General features: G+C 43.9%; 2 protein-coding genes across 6 annotated transcripts in view; one reads left to right on the forward strand and one right to left on the reverse strand.

Annotated features, from left to right (window-relative positions):
- Window positions 1–1,077, reverse strand: part of GPC2 (glypican 2) — a 5,709-nt gene extending 4,632 nt beyond the window's left edge. Inside the window, 2 exon segments of the mRNA XM_010837883.1 lie at window positions 97–255; window positions 912–1,077. Coding sequence (XP_010836185.1) covers window positions 97–255; window positions 912–1,077 — 325 coding nt within the window.
- A 674-nt stretch (window positions 1,078–1,751) lies between these two features.
- STAG3 (stromal antigen 3) overlaps window positions 1,752–13,559 on the forward strand; it is a 29,507-nt gene continuing 17,699 nt past the window's right edge. For 4 of the 5 annotated variants that reach the window (XM_010837886.1, XM_010837888.1, XM_010837884.1 and 1 more), the window contains exons 1-7: window positions 3,301–3,577; window positions 4,852–4,954; window positions 5,335–5,448; window positions 8,217–8,313; window positions 8,997–9,073; window positions 9,353–9,557; window positions 9,975–10,126. In XM_010837886.1, the coding sequence (XP_010836188.1) occupies window positions 3,336–3,577; window positions 4,852–4,954; window positions 5,335–5,448; window positions 8,217–8,313; window positions 8,997–9,073; window positions 9,353–9,557; window positions 9,975–10,126 (990 nt within the window). In that variant the 5' untranslated portion in view covers window positions 3,301–3,335. Of the gene's footprint in view, window positions 1,920–3,300; window positions 3,578–4,851; window positions 4,955–5,334; window positions 5,449–8,216; window positions 8,314–8,996; window positions 9,074–9,352; window positions 9,558–9,974; window positions 10,127–13,559 lie in introns of those variants that run through there. The other variant, XM_010837885.1, reaches the window with a different exon arrangement.

Genomic DNA, 13,559 nt, shown 5'->3' on the forward strand with positions numbered 1-13,559 from the left:
CTTTGGGATGAGTCAGGAGTAGGTACAGGATGCTTGTGGGGGTCATGAGCTCAGAGAGAAGGTATGAAGCCAGGTTTGGGGGTGCCAGGTCCTCACCATCAAATTTTCTGTGTCGGGCAGCCAGTGTGTGAACCAAGAAGGAACCATTCTCCTCCACCAGGCCTCGGAAGGTGGCCTCAGTTTCCCAGGTCAGCCTCTGCTCTATCTCACTGGAACAGCAAGTGTACTCCTGAGGACAAATCCGGAGGTGTTCACCTGGACAGAGGAGACACGAAGGAAAGGTGGAAAGTGATGTCATGAAATTCCTTCCTTCTCCTGCCCATCTCTGGGGGCCATCCTTTCTCTTCCAGCTGTCTGGTTTCTTTTCTATTGTCTGCCACCTCATTCCTACCTGGTCCTACCCCCTCCTTATTGTCCCCTCACCCATCCCAAGTTCACTGCCTTTAGGCATGGGATCAAATAGGAGTGGGTCAATTTAGTGATCAGAGGGTCCTCAGGTAGCCTGCCTAACATCACACACTCCAGGCCTCAAAGGACACACAGATGGTTTCAATGGGAAGAATGGGGTTTGGAGGGGTGGGGTTATCTGGTAAGAAAGCAAGTATTATCATACAAGGGACTCATGGAAATAGCGAGGGAAACAAATTAGGCTGTGAAGAAAAAAACACAGAGGGGTTGCTAATTATTAGAAAGGGATTTCTGGGGTGAGGGTGGAGTAAGAGAGCTGTTATGTGAAGGGGAGTGTTATTGTGATCCTGATAAAGAAGTTCCGGAGGAGAATACACACCGTGAGAGGAAAAGATTATTATAACGGCCACTCTGAAAGGGAAGAGAGTTATTGTGAGATGGGGAGGACCGGCCCCCGCCCCCTCCCTCGCCCCCAATTCTCTAGTCTCCCTCTTTCTCCTCACCTGAGATCAGGGCGGGAGGGAGTACGCTTAAGCTATATCCCCGGGCCCCCAGAATCTGCCGGGTCTCAGTGCAACTCCGGGTGACCTTTGCCTCGATACCGGGTCCAGGACCAGGACCGGGACAGAGGGGCAACAGCAGAAGCAGAAGAGAGCGCAGCGCGTACATAGCTGCTGCTGCCACCTTGGGACCGCAAAGTGGGTCGTAAGGAGGAAAGAAGAGCCGCCCGAACTCAAAAAGCCGGTTCTCTGCCACAGGACTGTCCCGCCGGCCAGAGAAAGAGCGCGACCTCCGAAAAGTGGACCGGGACCACGATCGCTGGACCAAGGCGGCATCTGCCGAGACAATGGGAGCGGGGAGCCGGACAGGAGGCGGGGCCCGGGGCGGGGCCCCGCCAATAATGGTAAGGAGCCGAGTTTAGGGGCGGGGTCAAGGAGAAATGAAGCCAATGTACTGGGGAAGCTCGGCCGCGGGGCGGGACTCGGCAGGACTAGGAGGTTAGGGGAGGGGTGTGGTCTTCCTCTGAGGCGTGGCTATCTACATCTAAAGGCGGGGCCTAGGTGGAACCCAGCCTATGGTAGTTGAGAAGCCAGATTAAAGGAGTTACTACTAGGGCAGTGTGAAGCCCAGCCAATAGAGGGGGAATTTGGGGGCCGGGCTGGGTCGGAGCCAGGAGGAGCCGAGTTAAAGCAGGTGGCCAGCGCGCGGGAGCCCACGTGATACGGCTGCAATCTAGAGAGCTCGTGGCCGCACGAGGCTGCTGGAGTGGCGTGGCTAGAACGTGGTGAGCACGAGCTGGCACACGCTCAAGTCTCGCGACAACTTGCAACCCTAGGACGAGCCGTTGGGCTCGCGCCTGCGCACGACAGGCTTCGCGCCTTCCCGCGTTTTTCTGGATTCGTCTGCCACCCAAAGGGACGGGGGCGTGACCACAGAGAACTAAAGGGACCCGAGACGGTGACTTTTCTTCAACGCTGCTCGGCCAGAAGTCGCTGTCCCGGGCTGTCACAGTGAGGCTCCCCTTTCACCCAGGCGTTCCCCGTCCCCCGCTCTCCAGTCCTGAGAGAAGACCCTCCCTCCCCCATGGCTTCTTCCACAGAGACCAGGAATCCCAGCCCCGGAAGACAGATAATCACTCGAGCGGTTAGACGGCTCTGTAACCCAAATAAACTAGCCCAGGCTGGGCTACAGAGCCTCTCTTCTGGAGAAGTGGAGAACGAGAGCTTTCCGTGACTCCTTCAGCGTTTCCGGCCCGGTTTTGATGGCGCCTCCAGCCCCAAATCGTTAAGCGCGTCCCAGTCTGGACCTTGTCGGGGGCAGGTTCTAACGTTGCAGGAATGGAAGTTTATGTGCCTTTGTAGGGGGGTGGGGGGTTATTTTCTTATTTTTCTTGTCTTTTGTTTGCCCCGTGGGAGCTGGTTCCGTTTCACATGATTCTCTCCTCTGAATTGTGGGGAGAGAAGGGTGTGTTAAACTACCCTGGTGTGTGCCTTGGTCGACGCTTGGGGAGCACCTTCAAACCCAAGGATGGCGTTGGGACGGTGGCGTCTTTAACTTCCTGATGCCTTGGGTCAGGACCCTCTCGGTTGTTTTTTAGGCTTTTTTTTTTTTTTTAATTGACGTATTTTTAAAAAAAAAAACTTGTTGTGCCAATCTCTGCTGTACAGCAAAGTGACTCAGTTATACACAGACATGCATTTTATTTTTGCTGTGGATTATTTTTGAAGTCTTTAAAAAATAATTCGTTATATATTTTTGGCTGGGCCTTCGTTTCTGCCAAGGCTTTTCTCTAGTTGTCGCGAGTAGGCGCTACTTTTTAGTTGCTGTACCAAGGCTTCTCATTGCGGTGGCTTCTTTTGTTGGGGAGCACAGGCCCTAGGCCAAGTGGGCTTTAGTAGTTGCGGCTTCTGGGATCTAGAGCACAGGTTCCTTAATTGTGGCGCATGGGCTTAGCTGCCCAACAGCATGTGGGGTCTTCCTGGACCAGGGATGGAACCCATGCCACCTGCACTGGCTGGCGGATTCTTTATCACTGAGCTACCAGGGAAGCCCCATTTTTAAAGTGTTTATTGGTAACAGTATTGCTTCTGTTTTATGTTTTGGTTTTTTGGCTGGGAGGCATGTGGGATCTTAGGTCCCTGACCAGGGATAGAACCTGTCTGCCCGCCCACCCCCCACCCCCATCGGCAGGTGAAGTTTTAACCACTGGACCCGGCGGGAAAGTCCAAAACATACACATTTTAAAATTTTTTTTATTCTTTTCCTTTATGGTTTATCTATAAAGCTGTGCTTTTCTGTTTTTTTTTTTTTAATTGACGTATAGTTGATCTACAGTGTATTATCCCTCTAATTTTGCGCCCCCTACCCCCACTCCCTGAGTTCCAGAGCCATTCCCATGTAAAGAAGGGGGATCGTTGGAGCTGGGAATGGAGACGTGGTGGGTCAGGACGCCTTCCTCCCTCTTCTCTCTTTCCCGAAGCTGGACCACCATGCCCACCCTTCGGTCGTCGTCCTCCCGGTACCACAGCTCCTCCTCCCCGAGCAGCACGTCCTCGCCGCTGCGCAGAGCGGTAGCGGGTGGACGGAGGAGCGTGTCTGCTGCTTCTAGTTCTTCTGTGTCTGTCGCTATACCCTGCAATGACGGGGACTCGAAGCAGACTTCAGAGGGGTGAGTGGAGTTGGTGAGAAATGCGTCGTCCTCAGGTTTTTCCCATTTTCATTTTCCAAACGAGCAAACTGGCAACACATGTGTGACTGTGAAACGCTAGGAGATGCTGTGCTGGTTCAGAACTGTGACCCACGCCTGCCGCCAGCTCTGCTGGGTGTCTTTCTGCTGCCCTAGGTGTTGGAAGCCTCGAGAATAATCCATCCTGTTATAAATCCATCATCCATCTTGTCTAAACTTTTCTTGAACACGTTTGTATGTTCAACAGGGACAGCCTCTGGTAAGGGCCCAGACATGGGGGAAAGGGAAAAGAGTTCTTTATTTGGTGCCAGAAAACTAGTATATCCTTTTTAGTTGGTGTCCTGTAATTCCTTCATTTAGGGTTATAGAAACAAGTCATCACCTGTTAGCATTTATGAGCTTATTCTGTGACAGTTATAAGAGTACATCCTGGGTTAAAAAAAATTGTTTTTTTAATCTTTCCAGGAAAAAAAAAAAGTCTCATACAAGGTCTAATTTATCCCCTGGTAATTTTTTTTTATTGAGGTATAGTTGATGCATGATATTATATAAGTTTCAGATATACAGCATAATGATTCACTATTTTTAAAGTTTATATTTCAGTTATAAATATATCTCCTGGTAATTTTAATTAGTCTCTTGTAAATCATTGTGCTGTTTAGGACCAGGTTATATATATTTTGTACATTTTAATCAGTAAGAGGTGAATTTGTTTTAAGGGCTGAAATTTAACACCAGGCACATATTAATCTCCTGTTTGTGTATTAGTATTAATCAAACACGATTTCCTGACCCATGCTAATTTTTCTCTGCACAGCAGTTATCCCCCTGACTGCCTACGTGAATATCTTTTTTTTTAATGTGGATATTAGGAAAGAGTTTGGAGAAGGAAATGGCAACCCACTCCAGTGTTCTTGCCTAGAGAATCCTGTGGGCAGAGGAGCCTGGTGGGCTGCTGTCCATAGGGTCACACAGAGTAGGACACGACTGAAGCGACTTAGCAGCAGCAGCAGGAAAGAGTTGTGCTTCATCTCCCTCAGTGCCTCATTCTTCATTTCCAATGCTTTCTTTAAGTGAAAGTTTTCCTTTAAGACATTGTCTCTACTTCCTGGCAACAGTCAGCTCATCTCTCCTTAAAATCTGAATATATTTTTCTCATGGAGAGGGGTGTATAGTTAGAGAAATTATAATTCATTTATCCTTTTATATATAGGGACTAGGGTGTTGTATCTAAGCAGAACCACACTCCTTCATAGGGATAGTGAATCTTTGTCAGCTGGTGAAGGCAGTGATTTCGAAGACAGCTTGAGACGAAATGGGAAGAAGAGAGCAGCAAAACGTCCACTCAAACCAACCCCAGTGAGTCAGTTTTGTTTTTGAACCTGGTCTGGGAAGCAGCTAAAGAAAACCTAGAAGAGGCTCAGGTGACATGCTTCATGAAAGGACAGGGCTTAAAGAGTATTAAGGGACAGAAGTAGAAAGAAGGCAGATTTTGAAGAGCAGAGAATACAATATTAGGGTATAGAGGAACAGGAATGGGGTTAAGGAACTTTTAAAAGGAGATAAGGCTAGAAATAATAAAGTTTACAATATAAAAATCCTTGATTTCTAAGCTGAGACAGTAACTCAAACTCTGCTGTGGAATTAGCAGCTTAAGCCTAACTGTGATTTTGATGAGAGTAAGTGTTAATGTCACTTTTACTTTTTAAAAACATTCATGATTTCTTATTACTAACTAGGCAAAACTTCCAAAGAAGAGGTCCCAAACAGTACGTGCTAATGGTCAGAAAGAGTCAGAGCCACCAGCCAGTGATCTCTTTGATGCTGTGAAAGGTGCCAAAAGTGACATGCAGGTAAAACAGAGTATCTCACGCTGGTGGAGTGATAAGAACAGATGCTACAAACTTGATTTAGTGAACATAACTGGTATCAAGAGAGGCAGATTAGGCCACAGGGTGAATCCGTAGAGTGATGTAAGGGAGATCTTGCATGAGGGGGAATGTTCCTTTCCTAACACTATCACAGATGAGGGTAGGTCTTGCCTTTATTGATTGATGGGAGGGGCAAGGAAAGGCATTGGATAATTTAGAGAAGCAGCTTGGATTCGGGTGGCAACGTGTTCACCCCTGTCACTTTTAGCTCCACTTTGACAATTATACCTATCCACTCTGCCTGTGTCTCCTTTAATAAGAGAGATTGATTCATATTTATTGTCAGTACTGATATTTTTCAATTTATTTCTACCATCTTAAGTGGTTTCGCTTTATCTTGCCTTTTCTGTTTCTCTTTCCTCTTCTCTTTTTTCCTTTTGAATGTTTTATCTCATACAAGAACCTAAGCACATTTTAATTCCAGTTAGACCTTACAGTTTACATACTGTTTGGGTTTTTTTTTTTTTTTTTGGCAGTGCCAAATGACTTTCGGGATCTTAGTTCCCTGACCAGGGACTGAACCCGTGCCCCATACAGTGGAAGTGCAGAATCCTAATGACTGGACTGCCAGGGAAGTCCCCTTACATGCTGTTTGTTGTACAGTGTTTTAGTTCTGTCCTGTCCTTCTCTTCCAAGTAGACATCATTGTTTTAAATAATGTTTGTTTATACTTATCTACATTTTAATCATTTTTTGTTCATCATTTCTTCTTTTAAAAAATATTTATTTGACTGTGCTGGGTCTTAGTTGCGGCTCTCAGGATCTTCAATCTTCATTGCAGTATGCAAACTCTTAGTTGCATCATTTCCTTTCAAATCAGAAATCTTCCACACAGAATCATTCTCTTGCTGTCCAAAGTTTTATGTTTTAAAATTTCTTTTAGATAGAGTTTATTAACAAACTCATTGTTTGCTTGTATAAATGTCTTTTACCCTTGTTCTCAAAAGGTTGCTGGGTATCAAATTCTAAGATGACTTTTCTTTCGGCACATTAAAAAGATTATTCCACTGCCTTCTAACTTCCTGTATTGCTGTTGAACATCAGCAATCAGTCTAAGTGCTGTCTAATGCAACAGTCTCTAATGCTGGAGATGTCTGTATCACTGTTGTCTGGTACAGTATTCCACCAGCCACATATGGATTTTTGATATGTGGCTGGTGTGACTGAGGAACTACATTTTTAATGTTTGATTTAATTTAATAACCATATACAGCTGGGACTGTTTTTGTGCACATCTAACTTGTAAATGCTTTTGTTTGTAAGTGTTAAATGCATGTCCTTTGTAAGTAATTTTTTTTACTTTAACAGTTTTCAAGACTGTTTTGCTTTTGTGTTCTTATGTATTATCAGATGTTCAGAGGTATAAACTTTTCTTTTCATGCTTGAGGTCAGTTAGGTTCCAGGCTCTGAGGACTGGTGTCTTTTGACAACTATGCAGAATTCTTTTTCAATGTTGCCTCTTTCTCATTCTGTTAATCCCCTTCTGGAATTCAATTAGACATCATTAGAAATTCTTGCTCTTTTCCATGTCTTAATAACTTTTTTCCTTATTTTTATTTGTCTCTCTGGGCTATATTAAGTCTTTGACTTAATTTTCTACTTCACTCATGTTGTGCTGTATCCAATCTGTTTTTAATCCATTCATTGAAATTTCAAATTTTATTTATTATATCATGCACTTCTACACATTTTGTTTGACTCCTTTCCAAAGTTAATTGTTCTTTCTTGTATTTTCAAGCTTCTCTTTTATTTAATCATGGAAATAATAATTTTATAATCTGTGGTAACTTCAGTGTTTGAAGCCTGTGAGTGTAATTCTGTCTGTTTTTCGGCTAGCTGTTAGTTTTAGTGCTTGTTTCTTTGTTGGGGTCTTTGTTGCTGGGTGCAGGCTTTCTCTAGTGGTGGCAAGCAGAGGCTGCTCTCTAGTTGCAGTGCGCAGGCTTTTCATTGTGGTGCCTTCTCTGGTTGCAGAGCACGGGCCGTGGAGTGCAGGTTTCTGTAGTTGTGGCATGCATAGGTTTATTCGCCCCATGGCATGTGGAATATTCCCAGACTAGGGACTGAATCCGTGTCCCCTGCATTGGCAGGTGGATTCTTAACCACTGGACCACCAGGGAAGTCTGAAGAATCACTTTTAATTAAATTCTGATTGAAATTATTTTGATTTTATTGGTAAGGTGGATCTGGACTGCAAATCCAGATGTGAGGACTGGCTTATGGTTATGAATTCTGAAGGAACAATTCTTTTTTTCTTCTACCCCACACTAAGGTCATAACAAGCTAGTTGTCTTGCTTCCCTTCAGACCTGTAAATCTGTTTCTCATTCTCGCTTTCATGAAGGTATGCCTCTCTGCAGGAGCCTCCTTTTGGACTGCTCTCTTTGGAAGCCCTTTAGCCTTTGTCTCCTGTGCTCTACATTCTATGCATCCATCTGGACAGAAAGTTAGGGTTCCCGGGGTTTAGTAGACCCTCAGCAAAAGTCAGCTTGCTTATCTCCCAGAATTGCTACCTTCACTTCCATTTTTGGTTTTATGGAATTCTACCTTTCATTCTCGTTTAGTAGTACATCATTTTAAAAGATGTTTTTAATATTTTAATCAGAAGTTTAGATGTTTCAGTTAGGAAGCTTATACAGAATTTCTAGTCTATCATATTGCCAGAAATAGAAATTACCCACACTGTTTTCCTAGTCTTTGGTCGATGAGTGGCTGGATAGCTACAAGCAAGACCAGGATGCAGCGTTCCTGGAGCTCGTTAACTTTTTCATCCGGTCTTGTGGATGTAAAGGTGAGGAAACTACCCTTTTCTAACCCCCAGCCTTTCTCATAAAACTTTTTCTTTGTGAATATGAGTAGGATTAGGCATTCCTAAAAAGAGAGGGTAAAGTGTAAGAAAAGTTTCCTTTATTTAACTAGTATCAACTACACTGTTGATTGGTAAATAGGGAAGTGATCCAGTAATGGAATGTATTGGTTTGGAGACAGAATCCTTTGGAGAAAAATAAACATACTAAAGTGATGATGTTTACAGATTTGGACCATCAGACCTTTCTTTCCTCTAAATAATCTTTTCTTATCCCTTATTTCTAAGCCATTTCATCTCATATTTCTCTACTGAAACTGTGGCCCCAGGTCCCCAAAGGCCATAACCTAATTTACTGGGGCAGATAGTCTTATAAGACTGCAGGTTGTATTATAAAAACCTGGCATAGTTTTCTTGCTTTCTTTTTGTTTGGAATATTTCTTTTTAACTGTAGTTTTCTGCTGTTTGATTCCCTGGGGTTTTCTAGACAGGTTGCCTTATATCAGATATTCCAGTTAGATGGTAGCACATTTATGACTAGGATTCTGGTCTTCTGATTCCCCACCTGAGCTCTTTTCAGTATATTTTTAAGATCATCTTCAAATTTTTATGTAAATGGTCATGGTATCTGTTATTTCCCTCCTAAGTATCTCATCTCCATTCCTCAGGCACTGTGACCCCTGAGATGTTCAAGAAGATGTCTAACTCAGAGATCATCCGGCACCTAACTGAACAGTTTAATGAGGTGGAGGAAGACTATCCAGGATTCTCTAGCCACCGTTATTGCAAAATACAAGGCCCATTACCCTCTTCTTTTCGATTCTGGGAAATAGGATAGCTTTTGGAAGGAGGGATTTAATCTCTTGGGAGCAAAAGGGACCTATACACATTATCCGAATATGCCTACAGAGTTGAGAATAAGATATATATTTTTTTACTATATGGTTGGGTTTTGACATCCAGTGTCTATGACTCCATGGATCTGGTAGTAACTCTCCCATCTTTTTCATGAACTCTTCTTTAGGATTCAGGAGACTATCCTCTGACAGCTTCAGGCCCATCCTGGAAGAAGTTCCAGGGAAGCTTCTGTGAATTTGTGAGGACATTGGTCTACCAGTGCCAGTACGGCCTCCTCTACGATGGCTTCCCCATGGACAACCTCATCTCCCTGCTCACTGGCCTCTCAGACTCCCAGGTCCGTGCCTTCCGTCACACCAGCACCCTGGCTGGTAAGCAGTCACTGTTAACTCTGTAAGTGTTCTCATGGGGGTTGGTAGAACTTCCCTCTGTTCTCTAGTCCTGGGTCATCTTTCCTGCCTGCATTCTAGCTGTTTACTTCAGGGTCATGCTTATTTTGTCCTGAACCTTCATCCAGTTTCTCACTAGTGGGACTGTTAAAAGGGGTGGATCACAGTGACAGTTTCCAGCTTTAACATGTTTCTCAGAGCTCACTGAGAACAGGCTAAGGATTAAAAGCAGCCCAAAAGAGGGAGAGAAAAAGCCCACTCCAGAACAGTGAGTCTTAGGATTTTAGGGTCACCCTGCTCTAGCTTTTCTTTTTCACTGCTCCTTTTTCCTTCTTTTTTGAACATACCATCCCTCCTCTGACTTAATTATTTTCTTACCTTGTTTTTACTGACTCAAAGCCATGAAGCTGATGACCTCCCTGGTAAGAGTTGCCCTCCAGCTGAGTCTGCACAAGGACAACAATCAGCGTCAGTACGAGGCTGAACGAAACAAGGGGCCGGGACAGAGAGCGCCTGAGCGCCTCGAGAGCCTGCTGGAGAAACGCAGAGAGGTGAGCTGTTTCCCTGCCTCCTGCTCCGCTCCCGCGCTTCCATCACAGCTGCTTATCACACCGCCTTATCAGCCTCCAAGCTTCTCTCTCCCAGGCAAGCTTTCAGACTGTGATGATGGAGTTTGGCAGTAGTTTAATAGACCCATCCTGTTAGAGGTCATTGTATGTTCAGCTTGTTTCTGGGATTTGGGCTCAAGAGAGCATTTCTAGTTAGAGTAAATTTTAAAAGTTCTCTGTAATTCCACTTTTGCTCAGTTTCTGTTGTCTGCGTTCATTATCACAAGTATTTAAGTGTTGTGCCTGCATCTTGTGCAAGGAATTAAGCATTGACTTTCATCTCAAGTGTATGGTATGCAGGAGTGCTGGGAGGCCAACTGCTGGTGGAGGAATGGAAAGGACACAGGCCTGTCGTTCACTCCTGGATTTAAATTCTGTTCCAGTTAGCTACTAGCTCCATGGCCTTATGTAACCTCTAAGCTTCAGCGTCCTTTCCTTTCAAAAGGAGGTAATTGTTTTTGTGATGACTAAATGAGACGAGTAAATTGCCTACCCAGGCACATAGTAGGTACTTGCTTTGATTCCTTTTAAACCTGAAGACCACCACCAGAGGACATAACCCCCAACAAAATCTCTTACACTGTGTAAACCTTCAAACAGCTGTGTATGTCATGAAACTTAACACTGATTTTCCCCTTACTTCTCCAGAGTATCTGAGACCTCCCCAACCATGAGGTTGGCAGGACTCACCATGTCTAACTGTGCCAACTGACTGTTTTCCAGCTCTCATCAAAGATCTCTTCCATGCTAAATCATTAGAGGAGGGAATGTTCTACTTCCCGGATTCTCTTTTGCTGTTTTCACTGTCAGTGTGATCTTAAATAGTATATGTATTAAGTCTGTCTCAAATCTTATATACACTCGTGTGATTGTTTTATTGGGACTTCTCTGGCTCTTGCTTCATCAGTTATAGTTTTACTTTTCTGTCTTTAATTTCTCCCTCCCCAATGGTTTCCTCTTTCCAGTTATAACTGTATATAAGCGTTTGAATCTATCCTTAATCCTTCCTCTATCAGTTACTCCATTTCTATCCTTTTAGTATTTCCTTCCTTCCTTAATATCCAGCTGAATCCTTTTTGCTACCTAGCTTCTATACCCATTTTTTCCTTTCCAGTTTTTCTCTCCAAACCAGTAACTTCTTAATCCCTATAGCCAATGGCCTTTTATCAGTCTCCCTTTTTGACTTAACGTAAAATTTGGTATTGATAGACCCACCTTTCTTCCTTTCCTCTCTTTTCCTTTTTCTTTAATTTTGAAAATATTCAAATGTTCAAAAAGATATATTGGTAGAATGAACACAACATATGAACTATCTAGATTTAACAACTATTATTTCGTTCAATCACTCAGTCGTATATTTCACTATACTTCATCTACTTTTTTTTCCCTGGTATTTTTTACTAAATTGTGGATGTGTATGTGTGTGCTCAGTCATGTCCGATTCTTTGCGACCCCATGGACTGTAGCCCTCCAGGCTCCTCTGTCCATGGAATTTTCCAGGCAAGAATACTGGAGCCGGCTTCCATTTCTTAACGTCAGGGCATCTTCCCAACCCAGAGATTGAACCGCATCTCTTGCACCTCCTGAATTGGCAGGCAGATTCTTTACCACTAGTGCCACCTGGGGATATTTTAACCTAAAGATTTGAATATGTCTTCTAAAAAAACATGTTCCTGTATTATACTGTTTTCCTATCCAAAAACATTAACAGTGATTCTCTAATATTTTCTAATCCCAACTCCTATTTAAAAATTTCCATTTGTCCCCAAAATGCCTTTTCAGTTCAGTTGCTCGGTCATGTCCAACTCTTTGCAGCCCTGTGGACTGCAGCACTCCAGACTTCTCCATCACCAGCTCTCAGAGTTTGCTCAAACTCATGACCATCAAGTCAGTGATGCCATCCAACCATCTCATCCTCTGTTGTCCCCTTCTCCTTTCTTCAGTCCTTCCCAGCATCAGGGTCTTTTCCAGTGAGTCAGTTCTTTGTATCAGGTGGCCACAGTATTGGAGTTTCAGCTTCAGCATCAGTCCTTCCAATGAACACTCAGGACTGATCTCCTTTAGGATGGACTGGTTGGATCTTCTTGCAGTTCAAGGGACTCTCAATAGTCTTCTCCAACACCACAGTTAAAAAGCATCAATTCTTTGGCGCTCAGCTTTCATTATAATCCAACTCTCACATCCATACATGACTACTGGAAAAACTATAGCTTTGACTAGATGGACCTTTGTTGGCAAAGTAATGTCTCTGCTTTTTAATATGCTGTATAGGTTGGTCATAGCTAGTCTTCCAAGGAGCAAGCATCTTTTAATTTCATGGCTGCAGTCACCATCTGCAGTGATTTTGGAGCCCAAGAAAATAAAATCTCTCACTGTTTCCATGTCTTTTATATCTGGTTAATTCCAGCCAGACTGTGGCTTAGTTAAGGATTGTGCATTTCATTTGGTCTTTTGTGTTTAAGTCTCTTTTAATCTTGTACAGAACCTCTGCCCCGGCCTCCACTTTCCCCTCAGGATATTGATTTATTGAGTTGGGTCAGTTGTCTTCAAGAATGTCGCCTTGCAATTCTGCTTCCCTGTTACCTGTTAGGGTAACAGATAACATCTAGTCTAGCGTTTCTCAACAATGCCATTTAGGAGGCTGTCCTGGCATTGTTTCAGCAGATGTGCTCAATTGTGTCCAACTCCTTGTAACACCATGGATTGTAGCCTCCCAGACTTCTCTGTCCATGGGATTTTTCAGGCAAGAATACTGGAGTGGGTTGCCATTTCCTCCCCCAGGGGATCGTCCCATCCCAGGGATCAAACCCACAGCATCCCTGGCCTGTATCCACTAGGTGGCGGTAGTACCCAGGTCGTAATAAACAAAACTGTCTTCAGACTTTGCTAAAGTCCTGTGGGAACCCCAAACTGAGAATCACTATTCTAATTGCTTTGGCATAGTCATTTATAGATGTTTTTCTGGAACTCTCTTGCTTTTTCCATGATCCAGCAGATGTTGGCAATTTGATCTCTGGTTCCTCTGCCTTTTCTAAAACCAGCTTGAACATCTGGAAGTTCACGGTTCACGTATTGCTGAAGCCTGGCTTGGAGAATTTTGAGCATTACTTTACTAGCGTGTGAGATGAGTGCAATTGTCTGGTAGTTTGAGCATTCTTTGGCATTGCCTTTCTTTGGGATTGGAATGAAAACTGACCTTTTCCAGTCCTGTGGCCACTGCTGAGTTTTCCAAATTTGCTGGCATATTGAGTGCAGCACTTTCACAGCATCATCTTTGAGGATTTGAAATAGCTCAACTGGAATTCCATCACCTCCACTAGCTTTCTTCGTAGTGATGCTTTCTAAGGCCCACTTGACTTCATATTCCAGGATGTCT

This window comes from Bison bison, unplaced genomic scaffold (assembly GCF_000754665.1).
Source record: "Bison bison bison isolate TAMUID 2011002044 unplaced genomic scaffold, Bison_UMD1.0 scf7180017864085, whole genome shotgun sequence".
Taxonomy (NCBI): Eukaryota; Metazoa; Chordata; class Mammalia; order Artiodactyla; family Bovidae; genus Bison; species Bison bison.